At 30.2% G+C, this 25,483-nt stretch overlaps 1 protein-coding gene across 1 annotated transcript in view; it reads left to right on the plus strand.

Annotated features, from left to right (window-relative positions):
• The window catches only part of LOC107445175 (uncharacterized), an 83,145-nt gene that overhangs the window by 16,836 nt on the left and 40,826 nt on the right, over nucleotides 1–25,483 (plus strand). Inside the window, exons 5-10 of the mRNA XM_087168978.1 lie at nucleotides 1,963–2,123; nucleotides 3,237–3,335; nucleotides 5,173–5,254; nucleotides 13,993–14,062; nucleotides 16,255–16,300; nucleotides 23,575–23,606. Of these exons, the coding sequence (XP_087025104.1) occupies nucleotides 1,963–2,123; nucleotides 3,237–3,335; nucleotides 5,173–5,254; nucleotides 13,993–14,062; nucleotides 16,255–16,300; nucleotides 23,575–23,606 (490 nt within the window). The remainder of the gene's footprint in view (nucleotides 1–1,962; nucleotides 2,124–3,236; nucleotides 3,336–5,172; nucleotides 5,255–13,992; nucleotides 14,063–16,254; nucleotides 16,301–23,574; nucleotides 23,607–25,483) is intronic.

Consider the following 25,483-nt stretch of genomic DNA (forward strand, 5'->3'; position numbering starts at 1 on the left):
AGAAATGTACGAGGGGAACTGATCAAATTACAAAAAAGTTATTAGGGACGATATATGATTACGATCAGGACGTGTACTTCCAAAATAGCGACACCACCTGGGAAATAGGTGTTTTCTGAGAATCGGAAGGAGAGAGAAATGTACGAGGGGAACTGAACAAATTACAAAAAAGCTATTAGGGACGATATATGATTACGATCAGGACGTGTACTTCAAAGGATAGCGACACCACCTGGAAAACAGGTGTTTTCTGAGAACCGGAGGGAGAGAGAAATGCACGAGGGGAACTGAACAAATTACGAAAAAGCTATTAGGGACGATACATGAGTACGATCCGGATTTAAGCTTGTGACTCGATGTCACATAGTCATTACCATTTTTTTGTACAGTCGATTACACTGAGGAACTAATTTTTTGTTGCATTTACACAGATGCTTGTTCTTGCTTAATTTAGATATAATTGCAAATCTGAAACTAGTTTTGATCATAAAACTACAAATTTGTTAATGACATTTTTGGTCTTTTTTTTTGCAGAGATGTACAAGTCCAAAAACTTTATATCAAACAGGAGGTCACGTTAATGTTGTGACAAGCTTTTAGGGGAATTAGGGCACATCATCACGGGAAACCTATGACCAGAAAACAGCTAATACTAAGGAAGCCACACATGACTATTTACTGGGCATCCTATGCGATTCCCATACATTGGTTCCTATGCAATTTTAATTATGTTGATTTGCTCTAACTAGCCTAGTAGTTTGTCGCAACATTTATGCTACCCTCTGCTATAGATAAAGTTTTTAAACATGTACATTTCAACAAAAAAATTAAAAATGACATTTTAAGGAAACTAAAAATGACATTTTAATAAATTTCTAGCTTGGTGAGAGAAAGCAATTAAAATTTGAAATCAGTGATTAAAGTATCTTAGATCTATTTTAAAAAAATCTCATGTAACAGCAAAAACAAAATTGTCCCCCAGTGTTATTTGTCATATCCATTTCATACAATTAACATATTGACAAAATATCATATCCTTCTTCTTCTTCTTCAGCACCTTCTTCGACACCCCCTTACATGCCTTGGCTGCTTCCACCACACGTAGCCTCCAGCGCTTCCTGTCCATGGGGACTGTTTTCCAGTTGTTTATCTTTAATGCATTTAGATTTTAGCAGTGTCATCTAGTCATCTAGTTGGAGGTCCTCATTTAGCCCGAGATCCCGAAGGATTTTTAAAGGTGGCGATTCGGACTGCATTATTTTCTGGACCTCTCCAGATATGGCCAAGCCATCTTAATCTATTGCTTCGGATGGCCTGCACTATCTGTGGCTGTCCGTAGAGTCTATATAATTCAAAGTTGTATCTGATTTGCCAACAGCCTCTTTCCTGTACTGGGCCAAAAATATTTCTAAGGATTTTCCTTTCAAAAACACCAAGAGTACGCTGAGTGTCTGCATTCTGTGACCATGTTTCATTTGCATAGAGCAATACTGGCAGAATAAGAGTCTTATAAATTTTAATTTTAGTCTTTCGACTGATTAGGCTTGATCTTAATTGCTTTCTTAGTCCAGAGAAACACTTGGTTGCCATTTTAATTCTGTTGTCTACTTCTGTTTTTATGCTGTTTTAGTCATTGATCATTGTTCCAAGGTATTTGAATTCATTAACCTTTTCAAAGGTGTAACCATTTATGAATAAAGGATCATGATTTACAGTTGCGGATGGAGTTTCCATAAATTTAGTTTAATCTTCATTGATGGTAAGGCCCATATTTGAAGCAGAAGTTTGAAGAGCCAGAAAGGCCTCTCTCACAGCTACCATCGAAGCGAAATTGCAACAACAAAAAAATTATACATAGTATTACTTAACCTAAAAGACCTGATTCGGTAGTTGATTGTAGCATACGAATTTGTTAACTGCTATTTTTAATTGTTGTTAAAATAAACATTTATAAATTTTCAGGTTTTGTCTTTTCTTTGGATCTTGATCCAAGAGGATATCCTCCATTTATCTATCAATCTAAAGCACAGATATCCTTCCACCATTCTCGACAAATAGTAGATCCCTATGAACAAGGATTTTCAATGGAGATAGGAAAACATTACTCGTTTCACTTGAAAAAAGTAATTAAAAATATTTCATTATCTTAAATGCATAAATAAGAGTTTGATATAATTACCTTTCATTATTTTTCAAGCAAGCATAAACAATATGTCACTCCTTGCACCACAAACAAACAGGATAAACTTTATAGTCATATTGAATTTTAAATTGATTGTGTGAGGAGTTATTCTTATACAGTTTCAAAAATATATTCCTTCAAAGAACCGCAAAATTTTTTTAATCTTTATTTATTTATTTACTTTTGTTCCGATGCTGGACTAGCTGAAATATGCTTTTCAACCTCAGCTTTCAATTGCAATATAGAATTACAAATACTGTCTATATTGATTCAAGGAAGAGTTTGTATGTATATATTTCTCTCATAAATCCAAAATCTTCTGTACTGCGGTCCTGAAATTGTGAAAGGAAAATCATTCAAAAATGATATTTTATCGTTGCTGAAGTGACGTTTGAAATATTATTTTTTTCGTTTGTTTATCATTAAATTTTTTTTGTTTCGCACAAAGTAGCGTAAATTTTAATCCATAACAGCAGAAAACGCTGTTATGAATTAAAATGTAAAATAAAATATAAAGAGAAAACCGAATAAAACATGAAACGAAATCTATAAAACGAGTAGCGGATTCAAATGAACTTACATGAACGGGAAATTTTTCAAGAATGATTTAAAATATTTTCGTAACAAGATTGCCAGATTTCGTAACAAGTTGAAGAGAAGATTCAAAATGATACGTAACAAGCATTATTTTTAATGCATGTTATTTTGTTTTTTAGTATTAAAAAAACTGTGATAAAAATCTGACAGCAATATTTAATGTTCCTTCAAACATAAAAGAGTCCTATATAAAATTTTGATAAAGTTGGGGCCCGCCATTTGACAGGTGCTTTTAATTGCGGCCCCCGGCCTCATGTAAGTTGGAAACCCCTGGTCTAGATCACAAATTTGACATACTTCTTTAAACTTTCCTCTTCCACATTATAAAATGCCCCAATATCTTAAAATCATGTTTATACCATGTACTGACAATGGTAAAAATATGCTTTCATCACAAAGTTCATATTTGTTATACATTTTTATACTGTACCGTTAAGAATAACTTATATATATTTAGATTGAGAAGAATTTGCTTCCTTATCCATACGACACAAATTGCATTGATTATTTAGAAAAGTGGAAAGCAAGAGGAGGTTATGGACCTACAAATAAAAGGGTAAGACTGTATTTTTGCTTACTCCCTTTTCACTAATAATATATTTTTAGTATTATGATTGGATAACCGATAGCAAATAATAAGCTTTCTTGAATCATAACGAATCTCAGAAAGTGTGTCATTGAGTCCTTTCACGGATGTTATGTTTAAGTTGAGAATAGGGAACAGGTTGGGTGATCTTGAAAGATTTTTTTCCTCAAGATTAGAATTAGTTTTCACTCTTATCACAATTCATTATTGTTTTGAGTTTTATATAACTAATCACATTTCAAAACATAAATTAAAAATATTTTTATAAAAAATTAGAAGTTAAAAATATTTTTATTAAATTAAAAATATTTTTAAATCCAAAAATATTTTTAAAAAAAATTAGTGAATGAAATAAATGAGTTAACTTTGAGTGTTGACACCCATTTTAGATGCTTGTTTATTTCAGCTTTGAATTATCTCTTGATAATATTATTTTCTATTTCAACTGATAGTGTTCAAAATTTTGAAAAAAGTCAGAAAAACATCAGTCTGTAAAAGAATAACTCAGAAATAGATAATTACATTTCTTAAGAATTGTAATGAGAGTTAACTATAAAACTCTTCGTCAAATCAAAGGTGATGATAATATATAACTTTCAAGCTGTTCATAAAAACATCATTTAATTCTTTCTAGTGATGGGAACTTTTTTTAACCAAAGACTGCTTTCTTTTTTAAAGGTTAAGATTTTAAAGATTTGCAAATTCTCATACCACACTTTCGAAAGAAAAAAAATGCTAATTATGGCATGGGAAGGAGTAAGTGGCCAGGAGTGAAGGAGGCGGGTTTATTAGAATAAAGGCCCAATTAAGAAAAAAGGTAAAAAAAAAACAAAGATTGATAACTAAATTAGATTACTTTGAATACCTTAAGATTTATAATTAAAGCTGGCAATTAAATAGATAATATTAAAATCTAATGCAAATTAAAAAATTTTGTTTAATTTTGCACAGGTTAAAAAAAAAAAAATTCGACAGGTATTTAGCTTGATTTCAGACTACAGTGAAGAAATAGAATAAGCCGACCATAAATGTTTGAAGAAGAAAAAAACACTAATTTCCAGTTCATCAAACAATCTCTAATGAAGTAAGGGATGCTTGAAAATAAAGGAATACCATGATTTCGTTTATTCCGAATTGAGAATCTAAAAACCAAATTTTTATGGCGCCAAGAGTTTCAAATTAATGATGTCTTATCTTATAAGGATGTCTGTCGTGAATGTACTGTCAAAAATTTTAAAAAGTTAAACATTTAAAGTGAGAGTTGGATATTTAAAAATTGTTTAAGTGAAAATTATTTTTGTTCCTAACTCAGAAAAGTAAAACAAACCTTATGAGGGTTTAGGTACTTTGAAATTCGAAAATTAGTCTAAAACGTCAAAATGGGGCACCCTAATATATTTTCCGCCTGCTTGCATATTCTGCTATATATTTCACCTGCTGCTATATGCTATATATTCCGTCTGCTTAAGGCAGCGATAAATCTTGAGCAGTTGAACATTTAAAAAATTACTGTTCAGTGGGAATTCAAAACAAAAATAGTCACATTTTTTCACAGAACTCTTGTATTTAGAAGTGCAATCAATAATATTTAAAAGAAAAAACTTTGAAAGTAGTTAAGATCAACAAAATAATTCGCTTGAATTTTTAGAAGATTATATAGAAAGGATTTGAAAAAAAAGGGATGGTTGTGTGAGGGTGGGTGACAAAATGAAACAAAATCAGAAAAAAAAATGAGTTATTCTCTATATTACTTACAGGATTTTTACTTACTTTCCTTATTCTCCATTCTTTTTAAACATAATTTTAGGAGTGCATTCAGGAATGCTATAAAAACATTACTATGACTGCCCATGGAGTGCAGCAGAACGAAAAAGGGCGAAACCGTAAGAGTGAGTATGTTTTATTTACCAAATTACTAAACAACAGATTATCAGAATTAAGTCTTTTACAATGTGATGAGTAGCAAAAACCCTATTGCAATTGCCAGTGCCAGAAAAGTATCGAAAAAACTTTTATATTTTGTTTAATCTCTTAAGCTTTTTTCTAGAAAAAAATTTAAAGGATAAAAGTCCGTGACCTGACTTTACTTCTAAAGAGAAGAAATCATCTAAAAATATGTGAAAGTCTTACAGAAAAAAGAAAACCACACATTCATTCGTACACGATATATATATATATATATATATATATATATATATATATATATATATATATATATATATATATATATATATATATATATATATATATATATATATATATATATATATATATATATATATATGTCATGTTATGTCTTTAAAGGCTAGATAATTGAAGAGACTTTAGCGGCTTCTGTTAAAAAGGCATTTTATTTCGTTAGATGGAGTATTGCAAACATTATGCATGGGATATTTACACCAGGTTTCCCCCTTTGCAGGGATTGTTTGGAATTGACCCAGCTTTATCTAGCCATTGAAAATATGAAAAAGACACGCAATTTCGCCTGTCCTGAGTTTTTAAAGTGAGATTCTGAGAGGGCGTGGTTGCAAGTATCTTCTTATCTGAATGAAACGTCATTCAATTTATAAAATTTAGAGGTTTTGATTCGCTACAATTATCTCGCCACTCTGACGGTGGGAACTTTCTGGGACTATCTTCATTGATGAATTATTGCCCATTAACTTCAGAACATAATCTTTTATCTGGCCTTATCTGGTTCATCTTGACTTTTTATGGCTCTTTGTGAGAGACCGACTTTTACATCTTAAACTTGATAAGAAACATATGTTTTAAGCTTACCAGTTAATATAGAAAGACTCAAATGAGAAATTCTATATTACATCCCCCCTCTCCAAAAAAATTTTATTTCATTATTAAATTTAGAAAAATTATGGTTAATTACTTGCAACCCCTTCCATCAGAATATTCCATAAAGTTATAACAAAATACACATTAAATTATCAAATAAAAATCCTTCAAGCAAAACAAAAATAACAAATGTAAAGTAAAAGTTGTGTTTAAGAAAACATGCATATCTATTAAGTATAACATTATGTAATTGTTTACATCAAATTATCTTCTATAGGTAATGTATCAAAATTTATGAACACACAAACATACAGCAAAAACATAAACAAAAAGATTTAGAGTCTCTAATCTTATTAAATATTTTTTTTCTCGAAAAATTCTGTTTAATAACACCATAAAATGATATAAATGAAGTTTTAAGTAAATATAAAGTAAATATAAAGTAAATATAAGTAAATAAAGTTTTTAAGTAAATATAAAGAAAACAAATTAGAAATAATAAACTTAAAAACACATACACAGAATTTCATTATTCACATATATTTCTAAAGTGAATGAAGGAAATAAGAAAAGGACACAAATGTGTCGTTACTCTAGAATTTAATATTCTAGTATCGTTAAGGGCTTGTTACTGGATACAAAGTTGTAGTCCCCAAAAGAAGGAGAACAATCTTGTATCTCAGCAATATTGATACGGAAGATCCTATCTCAAATTATACAACAAAGAAAAATATTATTTGTTTTTGGTTAGGTCATCTGAGGAATTTCGTTTCATATTTATTTTGGATTAGGGTAAACAAAAAATTTTTGAGGGGTCAGATCTTCCGTGAAAAAGGGGTAACATGTTCAAATGAACTATGTCCATGACAATTTCATGTCTTTAATTTCTCTGGTTCGTAATATTTTCTTAGTTTAGAAACATGTACAATTTCTGTTTTTTCTTCAGTATGACTATTCCTTTTATTTATTTCGTAATTTACATCAGACATCTTTTGAATGATGCTATACGGACCACTAAAAGTTGGAAAGAGTTTCCTAGTGTTAGGATATTTAAACTCTTCATACATGACTGTGTCACCTGGTGAAAAGTTTATATCTACAAATCTAGAATCGTAATAAACTTTATTTTTCTCGTGGTATCTTTTTGTGTTTTCGATAGCTATTTTCCTAGCTTCTTCAAGTGGAGGATTAATATCCTCTTTTAAAGGATTTTCATATGGAACTATGTCATTTAATAAATATGCCGGCGGGAATTCCGTAACTGAGTGAGGAGTTAAATTATATTCCTGAACCACTTCTTTTAATAATTTAGGCCATGGTATCCTGGAAGAATTTTCATTAATTTTGCATTTTAAACGCGTGGTGATTGTTTGTCCTAATCTCTCTACTTTTCCATTAGTTTCAGGCCTATGGGCTGTAGTTAAAAGTTGTTTAACTTTATGATGCTTAAGAAATTTTTTGAAATGCGACGATGTAAAAGCTGCATTTCGATCACTTAAGAGATTAGCAGGTATTTGATTTTGAAAGATTTGATGAAGAAAAGTGGTATAAGTTTCTGTTGTAATAGATTTTGAAGCGAATGCCCATATATATCTTGTCATATGATCAATAATTAAGGTCAAATATTTTTTTGTTGAATTATAATGATTAAGACCACCAACACTATCAATTGCAAGCAAATCAAATGGTTTATCAACAGGAGGCATTGATTGTAAAAGCCCAAATCTTTTTTGTCGGGGCTTCTTATTTAATTGACATGTGTGACAATGCTTAATAAATTTAGTGATATCAGAAGTAATGTTTTGCCAATAATATACCGGAGTTAATAAATTAATCGTTTTTTGAATACCCGGATGTCCAAATTTTTCATGAGTAATTTTGAGTAATTTTAACCGTAATGAAAAAGGTACTACAATTTTAGTAAATCCTTTTTTACGAAGGCATATTACATCATTAATTTCTACAAATTTTCCAGTTAAATTGTCACATTTTTGAGCCTCTATGATTTCATTTAATTGCAATAGATGTGATACTTGACTTCCATGATTGTTTACATTTACATTTGAATCTAGTGTTTCTCTGGAAAGCATGTCTGCTTCCATATTTGTACTACCTTTTGTATATTTTACAACGTAATCATACATACTAAGGTGTAAGGACCAGAGAAATAATCTCCCTTTAAGATTTTTAACATTTTTAAGCCAAAGAAGGGCTGCATGGTCCGTATGTATTGTAAATTTCTTTCCAAACAGGTAGTGATGAAATTTATTTAAAGTGTCCACAATAGCGAGACATTCCAGCTCAGTGATAAAATAATCATAATCTTTTCATAATCTTTTAATGAGCGGGAGTGGAACGCTACGGGATACAGAACACCAGATTCATCACATTGTTTAAGTACAGCTCCAATACCATTTGTACTGGCATCAACAAAAATATGACAATCATGAGAAGGATTAAATATTTTTAATATTGGTTTACTAGTTAAAGCTGATTTAAGAGATTCAAAAGATTTTTGACATTCATCTGTCCATATCCATTTATTATCCTTTTTTAACAAATTATTTAGTGGAGCTCTAATAGATGCATATTTATCTATAAATTTATTATAAACATTAATGGATCCTAGAAATCTTTGCAAGGATTTTACATTTGTAGGAGGTTTTAATTTTTTAATAGCTTCAATATTACTATTATTTGGTGTAACAGTGCCGTTTGTTATTTCATACCCCAAAAAGTCAATTTTTTGTTTTAAAAAGGAACATTTGGAAAATTTTAATTTAATATTTTCTTGTCTACATATATCAAAAATTTGTTTAATATGATCTAAATGTTCAGAATAGCTGTTTGAAAAAATAATTATATCGTCAAAATAATTTGCAGCGAATTTAATTTTATGTTTAGTAAGGATTCTACGAATAGTTCTTTGAAAAATGCTTGGGGCGTTTTTCCAACCAAAAGGTAAACGTAACCATTCATATAACTCATTGTGTGTTGCAAATGCTAATTTTTCTGTGTCTTCTGGGTGAATTTGTAAATGCCAATAACCAGAAATCAAGGCTATAGAAGAATAATAGGAACTTTGAGCTAATTTATCAATTAGAGATTCCATGAGAGGTAACGGTTCAGCGTCCGACTTCGTCACCTGATTCAATTTTCTAAAATCTACACATAAACGCGTTTTTTTATTTTCTTCCTTCTTAAATACTAATGTTACTGGCGCGGAATATGGAGAAGAACTTTCTTTTATTATGTTATGTTTTAATAACTCCTGAATTTGGTTATCGATTTCTTCCTGTTGTTTCGGAGATGTTTTATATGGCCTTAAAGAGATCGGTAAATCCGAAGTCAACCTCACCCGTTGTGGTTCTATTCTAACTTTGCCTACATCATATTTATTCTTAGCAAATATATCCTCATATTCCCTTAGAATTCTGAGTAAATCAGAATTTTTCACACTTTCTATCGATTCAGTTGTTTCGTGAATGACGGTCTGATAATTTGTGTCTCCATTACCAGAATTTATCTCAGAAACATTCGAAATCTTTAGATCTTTTTTAACTTTTTCTTTTCTCTTTTCCGTACAACGACTATTTTCGTTTACGCTATTTGTCATATTTATTTTTGAAATTGATTGTTTAATGTCCCCTTTCTCAGTTTCATTCTCTTTTTGTTTACTGTTACTAACACTTATTTGCATTGGATTTTCAGTTATTATTTGTAAAGTCAAGTCGCGATTTTCCAGAGGTGAGAAAGTGATCAGTTTTCTGTTTCTCTGGGTAACAATTTGCTTTACACAATTTATAACGATGTGAAAATCACATAAAGATTGTACCCCTAATATGGCATAGTTTAGTTCGTTGTTTAGTACTAGAAACTCAGTCGACCTAACCATATTACCAATTTTTAAATTAAGAGTACACTTTTTTGCAAGTGTTAATTTGCCTTTTGTTTGGATAACATTTATCCCTTTACAACTTCTAACAGGAACATTCAATTTCAATACAATATGCTCGGGTATCAAATTTATCGTTGATCTCGTATCCAAGTTTAACATTAATTTTTGCATGCAACTCGAGTTATCTTTTTCTCTTTTTTACCCTTTTGTACGGATTGTTCACTTTCTATGTATCCCGACACAAGTAATTGATACTTTTTAGTCTTTGATTTTCCAGCTTTATTTTTACTTATAGCCGGATTATTTGAACAGAATTGCCCCCAGTGATATGTTTTTCGTATGCCTATTTTTTCGCAAAATTTACACGGTCTGGGCGGCAAATCTCGCACCTCATGTGTTGCCTGATTTTCAATATTTTTATAATCACTTAAATGCAGTTTAACCTCCTTTTGCTTTTGTAATTTAGGAGTATTGTAACGTACGTCATTATTATGTATTCTATTTTTTTCTCTATCTATGCACATTTGGTCATATGTTCTTAGTTTATTTTTAAACTCATTTAAATTAGTTGACCCATATAATATAGCTTTATTTTCTACTGTATCGGGTATGCCATTAATGCAATATTTCATTAGAGATTGTTCATCAACATTATTTTGAATTGCAATTTCTTTTAATTTTAAAAAATATTCTTGCACTGATTCATGAGTAAGCTTTTTCCTATTTCTCAAAATTTCATGAATTTCGGCTAAGTTATAGGTAACAAGAAATTCCACGATTAATAATTCTTTCAATTGAGCAAACGAATTAATATTAGGATGGCTACGAAGAATTATCAACGCATTTTCGCGTAAACACCTTTTTGCATATACAAATTTATGTAAAGGAGATAAATTAAAAAATTTAGCCTGATCTTCAAATACTTCGAACCACCAATTAACATTTTCGTGTTTTTTGCCTTTAACAGGAGGAACAACTGTTTCAAAATTTGAAAAATCTATCCTAAATTCAAATTCATTTACATTTTGCGTTACCTTTGAATTATTTTTTTCTACATTGGCACAAATTTCAGTATTGTTAAAATTATTAGAAGTTTGTATATTTTTAGAATTAACCGAATTCGGCTCCCTATATATTCCACAATTACTTTTAATATTTTCATGATTATCATTGATATTACACTCATTAATTATTTCTTCTTTCTTATTTTCATATGTAAACTTTTTCAAAAATTTTATAAACAATAATACAAGTAATAATAATGACAAAATAAATAATGCAAACAATAAGAGAATATTAACATAATATACTTCAATATTTTGAACCATTTTAGCACATTATGTTTTAGAATTTTCATTTCTTACAATTTATCGAATTTTTTTTCTCTTAAAATTAACTTTAATGAAGAGCATAATTTCAAGAAATACTTATACATAATATTCAATTAAATAATAAGAAACAAATGTACTTCTTTTTAAAACTAAATGAAAATTCTTATAGAAATTGAATATTTTTTATAAAAATAACTTACCCATTTAGAAGAGTGCCGTGTTTAGTTGTCATATTGCAAATTTATACTTATATATTAAAACGTTTGACTTAAACATTTTACGTGAAGATACGCGGAATAATTTTCATAGTTACTCTTTCTAGATTTATCAAGAAAGTGTTCACAAAAGTGTTTATATCTGATTCTGAGCATTTGTAAGTCCAGATTCTCCTTCCAGATGTTTTCCATGATTTCGATGCAAGTATTCTTTTAGATGTCGACACCTACTAGATGAAGAACGCCGGTTTACTTTGAACTGTATCATTTCTTCTCTTGGGGGGCAGGGGATTCTTCGGAGTTGAAATTCTCCATATGGCTTTTGATGATTCTTTGACTAATCCAGATGCGGTGGTGAACTTTAGCATGAATATTTATTGTGACAGAATCTTTTTCGATGGTTGTATTTCGACTTTCGCAGGCGATAAAGTTCCTTTTTTTTGTTGATTTGACGATCCACTTGCATATTTTTCTATTTACTTCTTTTGTGGTGGGAACTATACGGGATTCAGCTTTTTCACCCCGTGTATCGGAACTTGTTGACATATTTGTTGTTTCTTTTCATCTTCTTTTTCGGAAGGTAAAACATATTCCTCTAATCTTTTCCTTGAAGTAAAACGATGGATATGTTCTTTGCTGTTTATATCTGGGGCCATTATTTCCAAACAAATTACTTGAACTGCCGGCTTGTCATGTTATGTCTTTAAAGGCTAGATAATTGAAGAGACTTTAGCGGCTTCTGTTAAAAAGGCATTTTATTTCGTTAGATGGAGTATTGCAAACATTATGCGTGAGATATTTACATCAGGTTTCCCCCTTTGCAGGGATTGTTTGGAATTGACCCAGCTTTATCTAGCCATTGAAAATATGAAAAAGACACGCAATTTTGCCTGTCCTGAGTTTTTAAAGTGAGATTCTGAGAGGGCGTGGTTGCAAGTATCTTCTTATCTGAATGAAACGTCATTCAATTTATAAAATTTAGAGGTTTTGATTCGCTACAATTATCTCGCCACTCTGACGGTGGGAACTTTCTGGGACTATCTTCATTGATGAATTATTGCCCATTAACTTCAGAACATAATCTTTTATCTGGCCTTATCTGGTTCATCTTGACTTTTTATGGCTCTTTGTGAGAGACCGACTTCTACATCTTAAACTTGATAAGAAACATATGTTTTAAGCTTACCAGTTAATATAGAAAGACTCAAATGAGAAATTCTATATTACATATATATATATATATATATATATATATATATATATATATATATATATATATATATATATATTATATATATATATATATATATATATTAGTTTCTTGTGTGATGAATAGACACACTCTTTAGGAGCGAATACACTGTGAGAGATATTTTTAAATAATTTCCATTGGAGAAAATACCCAAAACGAGCATAAACATGCAACAGAAGTTAGAATGAAGTGCTAGAAACATAAATAGAATCTTCCATAAATGGGTACAAAAGGCATCAATAGTATGAAAACTTACATTATAACAGAGGATCATTAAAAGGGGTAAAATCACGAAAAACGCAAACAAGAGGAGACGCAAGGTGGAGGTTATCTGTTTCCTATCTGAATTAAGCGTTTGAATGCTTACGAGGCTGCCGGAATGCATCAATGTACCTTGTTTATCTGCAACAGGTCCTTGAATTGTTACTAAGTGGATCAACCTCAACGCAGCGAAGTATGTGATTCATGCGTGAGGACGTCCTTGCACTTTATATTCTCCGTGTACGTAATCACTTTGGTGTAATATTCTCAAGGAACGCGTGAATCCCAGCAAGACCTCCACGTTTATCATATCACTATCAGTGTGACTTTTTTCTAATTGGTGTGAGCCTGCAAACGCATTGGAGGTTCGAAAAGCACTGATTTTATTTAATTTTTTTAATTTTATTTCGAGCACCTATCCCTTCAGCCATCGCGGCTATCAAAGCACTGATTGTCGTCGTTTTGGTAGAAATCGAAAGCATGCTTGGCATCTTTAATTACGACCGGAAACCTTCTTTACATCAGTGCAGACTTCGCAGCAACGTCAGTGATCGTCATTTAGAACAACTACTGCAATAATCAATCGAATAAATTTAAAAAAAGTTTTTGGAGTCCAAAACTTCGATGCAATTGATGCGTTAGTAGTCTAGTTAATATATACGATGATACGTTAGTTGTTAGCATTAAATCGAAATGTATTTTAAGAAATTCGTGAATATTTAGCTCATAATCCACGATTATTTGTAGAATTTAAAATTAGATGCCATTAATTTTATTGTTATTGCAGTTCTTGCAAGATACTGTTAAAAATTTTTTTTGATAAAATTAAAAAGTAATTGTTGAGCATCATTAAAATAGTAATATTCTTTGTTTATTTCAGAGACGATTACACCAGAAAAAGCGAAAGAAATTTCTGAATGTCAGATCCAAAATTGTAGACCGGCGTGCTTGTAAGTTTTTAATTCGCAAATTAATTTTTCAACAAAAAAATGTCCACATGAAAAAAATATTATTTTTAATTTTCGTGCAATGTATTTAAAAAGATGGACCTCTGTAAATATGCAAGGGCGTGCAAAAATTTCTGAAAATTATAAGTTTCTGCCATTTTCTGGCTATTGATTGCTTGAATGAATGGAAAATGGATAATTTTTGTTTTATTTATTATTATATCAAAATTCAAGTTACATTAGATTGTTACTCATTTAATACTATATGTATAAAGAGTTGTGAACATAAGAACTAAACTGCAATATTTTCATGTTCTAATGTCTGCAATCAAATTATAATTTTAATTTAATAAAAATTATTTTCAAAAATGAAATTTGAAGCAATAATATAACAACAAAACAACTACACTGCTGGCCATTAAAATTGCTGCACCACGAATTAATGCAAATAATGGAATGATATTTATTGGGCACATAGATTATAGTAGGAAAAACAAGTCATTAAATTTTCAGGATCTTTGTATCCTGAGTAATCAGTACTCAGAGCTGCCTCCCCTGGCAGCAATAACAGCAGTTATTCTCCTTGGCATCGAGTCGAACAGAGACTAGATCGCATAGACGCATCAACATTATGCCACAATTCATCGACAGTAGTGACTGACGATTGGTGTCGTGCCAGTCGTTCGGCAACCATTGACCAGACGTTTTGAATTGGTGAAGGATCAGGAGAACATGCTGGCCAGGGCAACAGGTAAACATGCTCTGTGTCAAGGAAGGTCAGGACAGTGCAGGCAACATGCGATCGTGCATTACCCTGCTGAAACGTAGTATTATGGAGACCTCTAGGATAAGGCAGAGAAACTGGCCTTAAAAAACCAAAAATGTAACGGCTGCTGTTCAAAGTGCAAGCATTGCGAACAAGGGGTGATCTAGACGTATACCCAATGGCATCCCATACCAATAGTTCAGGTGATGGGCTAGTATGACGATGTCGAATGAAAGCTGCCAATGGGCCAAACACGGATGCGGCCATAATAATTCTGTACACTGAACCTGGATTCGTCTGAAAAGATGACGTCATGTTATTTCTGCGTTCGAGTTCATGGTTGATCATACCATTGGAGGTGCTCCTGCATGTTATGCAGCTTCGAAGGTAGCCGAAGCCGAAGCTATGGTCGTCAAGTTGACTGTCCATGCTGCAGCAAACGTCGTCGCACTGTTCGTGCAAACACTTGTTGTCTTGCAACTGATACCATTTGTTGACTCAGGGTTCGTGACGCAACTGTACGATCCCTTAAGGCCATGCGGGTAACATGTCCGTCTTTTCGACTGTTAGTGATGGGGAGGAGCCCTGATACTCTGCACAGCATTCCATATGACCCATAGATTCCATATTCTGCTAACAGTCATGCGATCTCGATCAACGCGAGCAGCTGTGCTTCGGTACAATAAACCGAAATTCCGGTAGGCCACAATTCCACCTCGATCAAACTCAGACACGTGCTGTTAGGCATTTCTCCTTCCTTCACGAGGCATAACAAAGACTTTTTTACAAAAGAACAATGCTCAAATTTATTTTCTGTATGCGAAACTTTCTGTCAAATCTTTTCTTTTATACACATTGTAGGTGTCGCTACCACTATCTGCTTTACATGAATGCGCTTGATAAGCTAATCATTTGCATACCACAACATGCTTTATCCTTCCTGCAAATTTTACGTTCGTGGTGTGTCGCCTTCCTGAAATGGCAATTTTAATGGCTAATAGTGTATATGATAGTTCATTGTATCCAAATCTTTTGCAGCTATCACAGCTGCACAAATCGACATTGTTAAAGTTATCGATATCGATCGAATTCGATCTCATTCCGATCGTAAACTTTGGATTAAAAAATTTCCTTTGATTTATCTCTTCCCTTAAGTGTATTAAGGTCTTGAGATTAATTTGACTTATGTTTCACAGAGTTCTACGACTTAAAAGTCATAAATAACTGTTGAAACTCATCGCATTTTTTGAAAATAGCATCTTTGCAAAACCGCTATTTCATGTAGCGATAGAGCTTTCTAGAAACAGAATTTACCGAGTCATGATGTAGCCTACACACATAGATGTTAATAGAGTCATAAGGAAATTTTCCATTTAAAGATAAGTTAAACAAAGAAATAAATATGTATTATTTTCTCAAATTGTTTTAGTGACGTATTCTACGAAGTTTCCAGGTCTGCTTCTGAGACTATCGAAGTAAGTCTATAAACTATTTTATTAAAAAAAAAATACTGTAAAAGATTATGTTATTCGTAATTATATTTGTTAGGGACAGCCACATAATGGTCTGAATAGTAATATAAAATAACATGTTTAAAGTCTAAGCATTTTGATAATATTTATTAGTTAATGAGTCTTGAAGGGTCACTAAATACTAGGGAAGTATATCTCATGAAAAAAGCCACCTTGATTTTGAGCCATATCTGGGCGCGAAGAGATTCAACGGGAACCAAACAACAGTAACAGTATTAAAAGAGTTTATAACCAAACACCAATTTCTGATGAGTAAACAGCGCCTGCCTTACCTTCACAGGAAAAAAATCGGGTTAGTAAAAAAAACAAAAAAAAAAACACTGCTTTTAATAGCCAATATATCGATCGTCTTCAAGCATGGCCGGAAATACACGATGTTGCGCATCATTTTCTATGCCTTCCAGAAAAAAAAATTAATATCATCCCAGTTTTCAATTTTGTAACAGACTGAAACTGCTTTTTTTTAGTATATACAGTTTTACTAAGGATAGTCCTGTGTTTCCATTAATGACAAGCATCCTATTTTCTAAAACACTTTCACTCTGAGGTTTTTGGACCTAAATTGATGCATTTTCTTGCAGGAAAAAACTGACTTCCACCAACGATTCTCACTACAAATAGCAATATAATGTTTTTTAGCATCGTGTCCTATCTGGTAACTTCTATGGCGGAGAACATGGGCTAAAGTTTACACCTTAGCCGATGCCTAATAATTAGCCTAATGTTAAAGATCATCCATCTTGCTGTAAATTGGAGAAGGTGTTTTTTTTCATCACCTACTCATTCATTTTATCAATAGTAATTTGCGAAATAAAAGAGTTAAACAACATCTCAAATTAAAGACCTATCCACAAGGAAAGAAGTATTTGATGCGAGAAAAGAAGTATTTGTATGGCCCAGACAGTTTCGTATGTTATTGCAGAACTAGAAAAGACGAGGATTACTTCTCCATTATAAAACAGGAGGGAAGTACAATAACAATGGCGTCGGAAAATCTGGTCTGTAGACTCGTGTTCGTGAGATCGTGAGTTCGACTTCCGACGATTGACGAATCCCCGTGCGTGCATGTTAAATTTGTGATTGCATATAACTGGTGCATGTTAAATTTTTGGAGGTCACTAAATCCTCCAAGTTTTCATAACAAATTATTTCCTCTGAGGTTGCTAAGGTAAATTGAGTTTAATCGTTTTCTGGATCAAGTCAAAATTACGATCGGTGGATTAATTTATATGTCTTCCCTGTAAAATGAGCTTTGACGTGTGTGGGGCTGAAATTGTATTCTTGGTCATAGATGGTGCCACTTGAAAGCAAAAAACGTTTCCCTCTGCCCCCATACAGCTTGGTTTCCTTTATCAGGCTTGATGGTATTGGCAAGTGGTGTTAGTAAAATTAAATAACTGTGAGCACTATAGCTATATTTATTTTTAAAACTACATCGGAAGTTTGAGTGATGAGTGCGTGATGACTTTGCTCTTGATATATCCTGTCCCTGGCCAAATTATTAGACGCACTAAAAGATTCTATGTAAAATCTTAATTATCAGGTGATTATATACAGCTTTATTGTTTCTACGCGACTGATACCTTTATGCACTTGTGTACAGTCCTAAAAAAAAAGGAATCACCCTGAATAACTTTCGTTCTAATGGTCGGATTTTCACGAACTAAGTATCAAGCTTAATGGTTCCTGGGGGTGACCTCAAAGATGCTCATTAATTAGTGCTAATTATTAATTAAGTTACAAAATCGGAAACAAAAACGTATCTTCTCTGAATAAACATATATTTTCTTTTATATATTTGGAATTCTGACCCTTGAAATAGGAGGAGCAGACAGAATTTCGAAAAGATTGGGTCATAAATTGGTTTGCAATAAGGATTTATATATACGGCGAAAGTTTAAAAAAATTCCAAATTACCTCGCCATAGAAAGTGAAACAAATTTAAAACAGCCATAAGGAAACTGAAAGAATAACAAGGCGTCATAACATCGTGTGTCTCTGTTGCTATAGGCAACCAAGAAGAGAACTTTTCGATCTGCTTTCTGGGCAAAGAAAATAGTATTTTGTTTAATACTTTGAAAATAAAATTTGAATTTGAAATGAAGAAATGAAAATGAAATTATTTTTGATTTTACAATATTTCAAAATTTGAACATTGAACTTATTATCTGACATTTTTTTTATTTTTTAAAGATGTTATTTGTATAAAATTGTTGTACTAAAACAAAATTTACGTAAGTTATTATAAATTTATGAAGAGCTGTAGGCCTAATTGATTTTACACCTCAGTTCAAGTCTTTCAGGTAAAAGGAAAAGAAAAAAAAGATCCTGCCAAAAATTTGGGGCGTGATTCTGATGTAATAATTCTTAATGTGGTAATTATTATTATTCTTTATGCTTGTATTATCATTAGGGGCCTCGGGGCACTTTTAGTTTTGGCTTTGCCACTAACAACAGAAAGGCTCCTGTGTGTTTGCAGACAGTGTGTCCCATGATGAAGTGCTGCTCTGTAAACACACAATTTTATTTTATTTTCACATTATATTTTAAATTATTTTTAAGTAATTTTATATTGTTACTAGTTTATATATGCATTATTTCTTTCTGACAAATATTTAGGTTACATGGTTTTCTTGAATAAGTGATTTGCAAATAGCATCCTTATGTATACATTCCGAAACTGTCTTTTGCAAACATGTTTTTTCCCTAAGCTCTTCGATTGCGATCAGTTACTTATTTATAACCAAATATCGTTACTAAAGTTTCTTTGTTTTATTCCTTTATTTGAAAACTTATTTTACTATTATCACCATAACTACCGACATCTGATACGATAGCCTCATTTTAAGTAGAGTTCGTAAGGCTCTTAAGAAGTTAAAAATGTGGAGGCAACCAAGAAGATGTATTTTATTATGTTTATATTTACCACAACATTCAATATTTTATTTCAATTTGTAAATTTGTGGTCACGAAATGTTGGGTTTCAAAATTTAATTTTAAATTTAATGATAACTTTATAATTACAATCCATACTGATACCACAATGTTCTTAATTTATTAAGGACTACATTCTTAACATTTTAAATGAAAGGTCAAATAAAAAAAAAGAGTTTCAAATCTTTGAAAAAATGTAAATTCATCAGAAGTTGGAGTAAATGCCTTGAGGTCTTTAGTAAATTGCAAAGTAAATTTTACTTAGGGTTTATCGTTGTATTTTGCAGTTGTAGATTATTTAGATATTTGCTAATTTTAATTAGAATTTTACTAGTTTTAATCGTTGAATTAGAGAAAATAAAGTGACCCCTCTACCCTTAACTATTTCCAGCACTTATGCAAACAAATCCTTTCATTGGTATTTTTTTTATTTCCTGAAATTATTAGAAGATGGTCGCAGAAATTATAGGCGAAAAAATAGCTTAGTAACAATATTTGAAAATTAATGCTGTAGGTAGGAACTATTCAACCCACCGCTTTATATAAGGTAAAAATGTTTAATAAAAGAAATTATCTGAAACTTAATGCGTATGTGGTAGATAACTCTTTTAAGTTCTTCTGAGTTAAATTAATAATTTAACTTTTTGATTAATAAGTCAGTGACATTCTTTGGTTAAATAATCTGTGGCTTAATAAATAGAAAATTATAAATAGAATCAAAATGTTTGAATTCCTTCCTATAGGATTTAAGTGGATACCTTTTAAGCATTTCGAACATTGCAAATATTGTAAAGCATAAATTAGCTGAATGTCATAAAACTTCTCATTTTTAAATGTAAAAATTATATAAAACAAATAAATATTTTGCAAATTTTTTATTTTGATTATTTAATGTAAATAATTTATTTAGTGTAGTGTAGCAAACTTTTATGTATTCCTCCCTATCAGTTCTTTTATTTCAGTTGCTTTGTAACAGTCTCTTTTTACAAAAACTAATCAATTTATCATCGAATTTTAAATTGCGGAGGGGGGGGGGAAGTATTTAGAGGATAAACTGACTCAGAAATTCTGCTAAATAAATTTTTTATGATTCACCGAAGTATTGTCAGAGATTCGCTCTTTGAAAAAATGAGTTCAAATCTTTAAGAATGTTAATTTTTTTAACTATGTTGATGTATTTTAATTGAAAAAAATATAAAAAATGTCAATATTTTAACTCAAACAAAAGCATATGACAGCGTATCATAGAGTTTAAATAGCAAGGTTAGAGAATTAAAAAAAAAAATTGAAGATAATAATTCATAATGGTTTAGTTTTCGACTTCCAGGGTCTTCGTTTTTGCTTCATCAGGAGAAAACTAATGACCAATGTGAAAATTATATAAATAACCATTTAAAAAATACACATTTGTAAAATGACAGGTATTTTTCCGAATTAGAATTTTTAAAGAAGTTAGCTGCCTTCTAATATAAGAGTTCACTCTTGAAACTACTGATCACGAAGAGCTCAAGAATTTGCACTTCATATGATTTGCGAATAATACTAAGTAAACTTGGTTTCTCGTAAAACGAATGGATATTATTTACACACTCATTTCATTAGTTTATTAAAAAAATAATTAAAAAAATTAAAAAAAAAAATTTAGGTTTATACTACACCAAATAAATTAAACAAGAGTAACACTTGTTACCGTTTTTAACTCTGACATTCTTTTCGTAAGATAACTTCTTTTGCCGACGATTTTGTCAGTTTTTTAAGTAATAATTAAAGCTAGCTTACGCATTCTTGTAATTTTTGCATTTTATATTTGAAATTTTGCATTCATTATTTCTTCAAAACTTGTATTAAAACTCTTATTATAGGTTATTTAAGAAAAAAAAATCCTAATGTTAGAAAACGAACAATTTTTGAGGTAATGATTCTAAAAATAGCACGTTTTTCGAATCTTTTTACAATTTTTTTATTTTAGTAACTGTTTAACAAAACAAGTCCTATCGGACATTTTTTTTTATATAGCAATATTTTTTTGAACTGTGCAAAAGTTGAAAAATAATATAAACAACTTTTTAAGCAGATATTTTCAACTTTTTAAAAGAAAAGGGTAACTTTCTTTAAGTTAGCGAGCGTACTTTGAACGTCAAAATAAAATTGTATGTCCATAGTTTTTTGTTCATTTAAAAAACAAGACAATCTGTTGTATTTTTTTACTGTGCACATAAGCATTTACTTTTTATTACTCAAAAGAAACAATAAAAAAAAATAAAATTAATAATTTATCCTTATTTTTCGAAAACAATAGCATGCTTAAGTAAATAGTCAGCTGTTCTGCATTGAATGATATAGTGATTAGTAGAATATTTTTCATTTCTTAACAAGATTTAATTCTCAGCCAGTTGGCAATAATTCTAAGCTTTCTTTCACTAAGAACTTAACAATAATTTAAAAATTAATTTTATTTTAAAGGAAAACATAAATTTAAGTCCTAAAACAATTGATTAGTATATTAATGGAAAAATAATATATTTAGTAGCATAAAAAATAAGATTTTGAGAAACGTTAAAATTTAACTAAAACGTTAGAAATGTTTTCTGCGAAACACGCGCAGACAGGTAATTTACAAATTTATTTTAAGATTAAGGCGATATATAAGATGTAAAGAAGTTTTAAGATGCTTGAAAATGTTGACTACGCATTCGTATTAATAATTATAAAATAAATATTGAAAACATTTATTAGCATATTACTGCAAATCTGAGCATACTTTGATATATTATTGAAATTGTATCAATTATTAAAAGAATAAACTAACAATTAAAATAAAAAAGCTGGTATATAATTACATTCTATCAGAAACATGCTGTTATAAAACTCAACATTCGTTAATAAAATGTTTTAATTCAATGAAACGTTTTATTTAAATCTCTTTATTAAATTAAGAATAAATTTTTAGAAAACTAAAAAAAAACAAAAACATCGTGTATTTTATAATTTAAAAAAAGGATTAGCCTTCGGTTATCAGAGAAAATATGTGAATGAAATTTTACTCTGCGCTAGCGTAAATCAAGTCCTCGTAAGTTAACCACATTTAAAGATTAATCACCGAATTTAAATATTTCTTCATTGTCGCCAAATTATTTTGTTAAAAATAGTTAATTTCAATTTTTCTCGGCTTCTACCGTATGAAAACTGTTGAACCTTTAAATTTTGATATAGAAAAATGCGTAGATTATTACGATATAAAACAAATTTTATTCCTCATAATTCAAATTTTTTTTATCCACAATGAAATTAAATAATAAAAAATAATAAATAATCATTAAAAATTATTTTTTGCATGAAATTATCTTTGGGTTAATGGGTTTTATAAGTGAGTGCAATTTTCTTTGAATTGCTTTATTAGTTTTAAAAATATTACTAAAAACGCGAAAAGTGAAATTTACATTGAGGGGTCCGAACTTTAGATTCCTGTTCTGACCAATCTATAGAGACCATATTTCCCAGATTGCGGCTACCCCCTATATTTTGCGGTTAAAAATCCAAAATTTTTTAAAAAAAAAATTCATGTTTATTCAGAGAAAGTACGTTTTTGTGTCTGATTTCGTAACTTAATAGTTAGCTCTAATTAATTACATATCTGAGGTCACCCCCAGAAACCATTAAGATTGACACTTAGTTAGTGAAAATCCGACCATTAAAACAAAAGTTATTTAGGGTGATTCCGTTTTGTTTTTCAATCAATTGTACAATCCTCAAAAGGATTGTACAATTGATTAAATTAGACGACATTTAATTTAAATTCGACAATTGGATAATGTAGATGATATATTATGTAAATATAGAATATTTGTTGTAGCAAGTATTAATACTAGTATACTATAAAATTAGACCAAAATATTAGAAATAATGCAGTTTTTTAATAGTTACATGTTTTGAACTAGTTAATATGCTATACTTTTATGTTTAAGCATACATGTAAAGGGTTTTTACACAAGAGATTCTTTATATACTTCCTATTTGTATTTATTTTTAACATATTGCATTACAATATTAACCAATTGATACACGAACATAAACAAATACAAAACGGTTTCAGTCGAACAAAAATGCTGTATAGTATCCCATTATAATTAAGATTTAACATAGAATATTATAGTACATCTAATTATTTGACCAGCGACTGTACAAGATTACATTATAATTATACTTTTAATTTTCTTGAAACCATTTAAAAAACGCTTTCTTTAGAGAGATTATTTTTGCTACAGATTTGTATTTTTTTTCAGGGAAAATGCAGAGCTGATCTAGATAAAAGGCTGTAAGAAGATATACTTTTTTAAATACAATATTTCATATTCTTAGATCCCATCCGCAATCACCACTTTTATTAAATGTTTTTTTTAACCTTGTCAAATACATAAAAACTACGGGTAGAAAATTATAATATAATTGCAGAAAAACAGACATACTTTCAAATCATTATGCCTAATAATCATTATGCATTTTCTAATTAATCAGACAACCGAATATGTCTTGATGATTCTATGGTCATAGAATATTTTTCCGAACCCCATTGTGTATATTTTTCAAATTCCACTTTTGACATGATTTGTAAAAATATTTAAAAATCTCGGTGATAGAAATGAATGTAATTAGGGGAGTGTCGGGTACCCTCGCCCACTGTCAATTTCATATTTATAGAATATTTTTTCAAGTCAATGGGCCATCGGACATTAATTGTTATATTAAAAAAATATAATTTTCAAAGTTTCAAGTATTTATGTAGCTGGTAACATGGTAAACAATAATTTTGAAAATATGTTGAATACAGTAGTCATGAAATTAAGAAAAATTGGGTGAATGTTTCGATTAAACTTCATTTTAATACTAAAAAAATTATTTTTTCTGTACATCCAGCATTAAAGTATGTAGTCTTAAGTTTAATTTGCACAAAGAAAGAAGTTTATATGTGAAAAATTGCTCGAGTGAATACAAATTTACGAAAAAATTGGATTTCGGGTAGTCCCACTCACATGAATGTCGGGTACCACCGCCCAATTTTATTTCGTCGATAAATGTGCGGTTGCCAAGGTTATTATTTTATTGCTTCAAATTTAAATGTTACATGCATTTTTAAAAAGAAATATTGTTGTTATTAAATGATTGTTATTAAATGATGGAATTCACTAAAAGTATATAAATATGTAATAAATAAAATAATTTTGTGATAAAAATGATAAATGAGGTTTATCTATTGTCATTACATTGGTCATTTTCATTTACACCTGAAAAAACAGTAAAGAAACATAATTTTTGTAACTGGGTGGGGCCACCCGACACATTTTGAAAAGAGCTGAAAAACATGTTTTTTTTTAAATTTCTATTTTTTTTTAAGTTAAACTATTCTTTTTTGGTTTATTTTTTTGCAATATTTAATTAGATTATAAAACAATAGAAACGTGCAAAAATATTGATTATTACTTAATATTATACAGAAATATAAGCAATACTCCTTAAGTGGGCGGGTCTACCTGACTTTCCCCTAATTGTCTTAATCTACGCTTTAACGAAATCCAGTGTCAAAATCGTCTTTTCACATGGTTTAAAATTTATCATAAAACTTTTCCTTCCCTATTATTGTATTTTACTACGCATTATTACAGATCTTTGCACGGGTAGCTGGAATGAATATTTTTTAATCAGCACTCTCTCTAAACAACAACGCACAAAATGGAAAAGAATCTACCAAAACTATTCAAAAGCTTAAAATAATTTCCAATTTTTTTATTCTTATTTGTTTCTTTTCCCGATGACTTTATATTACGGATAAAGAAAAAAACTTTCTTATATGCTCAACTTATTAAGATGAAGATAAGTTATATTCAGTCTTTATGTTTATAACTCATCATAGTATAGAAACACGTTTCAAAAGCACAAAACAAAATATATATGTGCGATTCAGATACCTTACAAAATACTTTGTGGTGTCTCCACTCGTGTTGATTTTACTTAAGCTTACCTGCTAAAATGTATTTAGAGTATTAATTATTAAGAGAACGTTTAATAAACTTTTCATGATTAATTAGACCTATAAACATTACTATTGTTACATTTTAAAACATTGAAAGAAAAAAAAAGTACTGCAGTTTATATTTAAACAATGAGTAATTCCTATGAGAAAAATTTGTTTCGAAT

Source organism: Parasteatoda tepidariorum, chromosome 8 (assembly GCF_982258835.1).
Source record: "Parasteatoda tepidariorum strain Cologne lab strain chromosome 8, Ptep-v5.0, whole genome shotgun sequence".
NCBI lineage: Eukaryota > Metazoa > Arthropoda > Arachnida > Araneae > Theridiidae > Parasteatoda > Parasteatoda tepidariorum.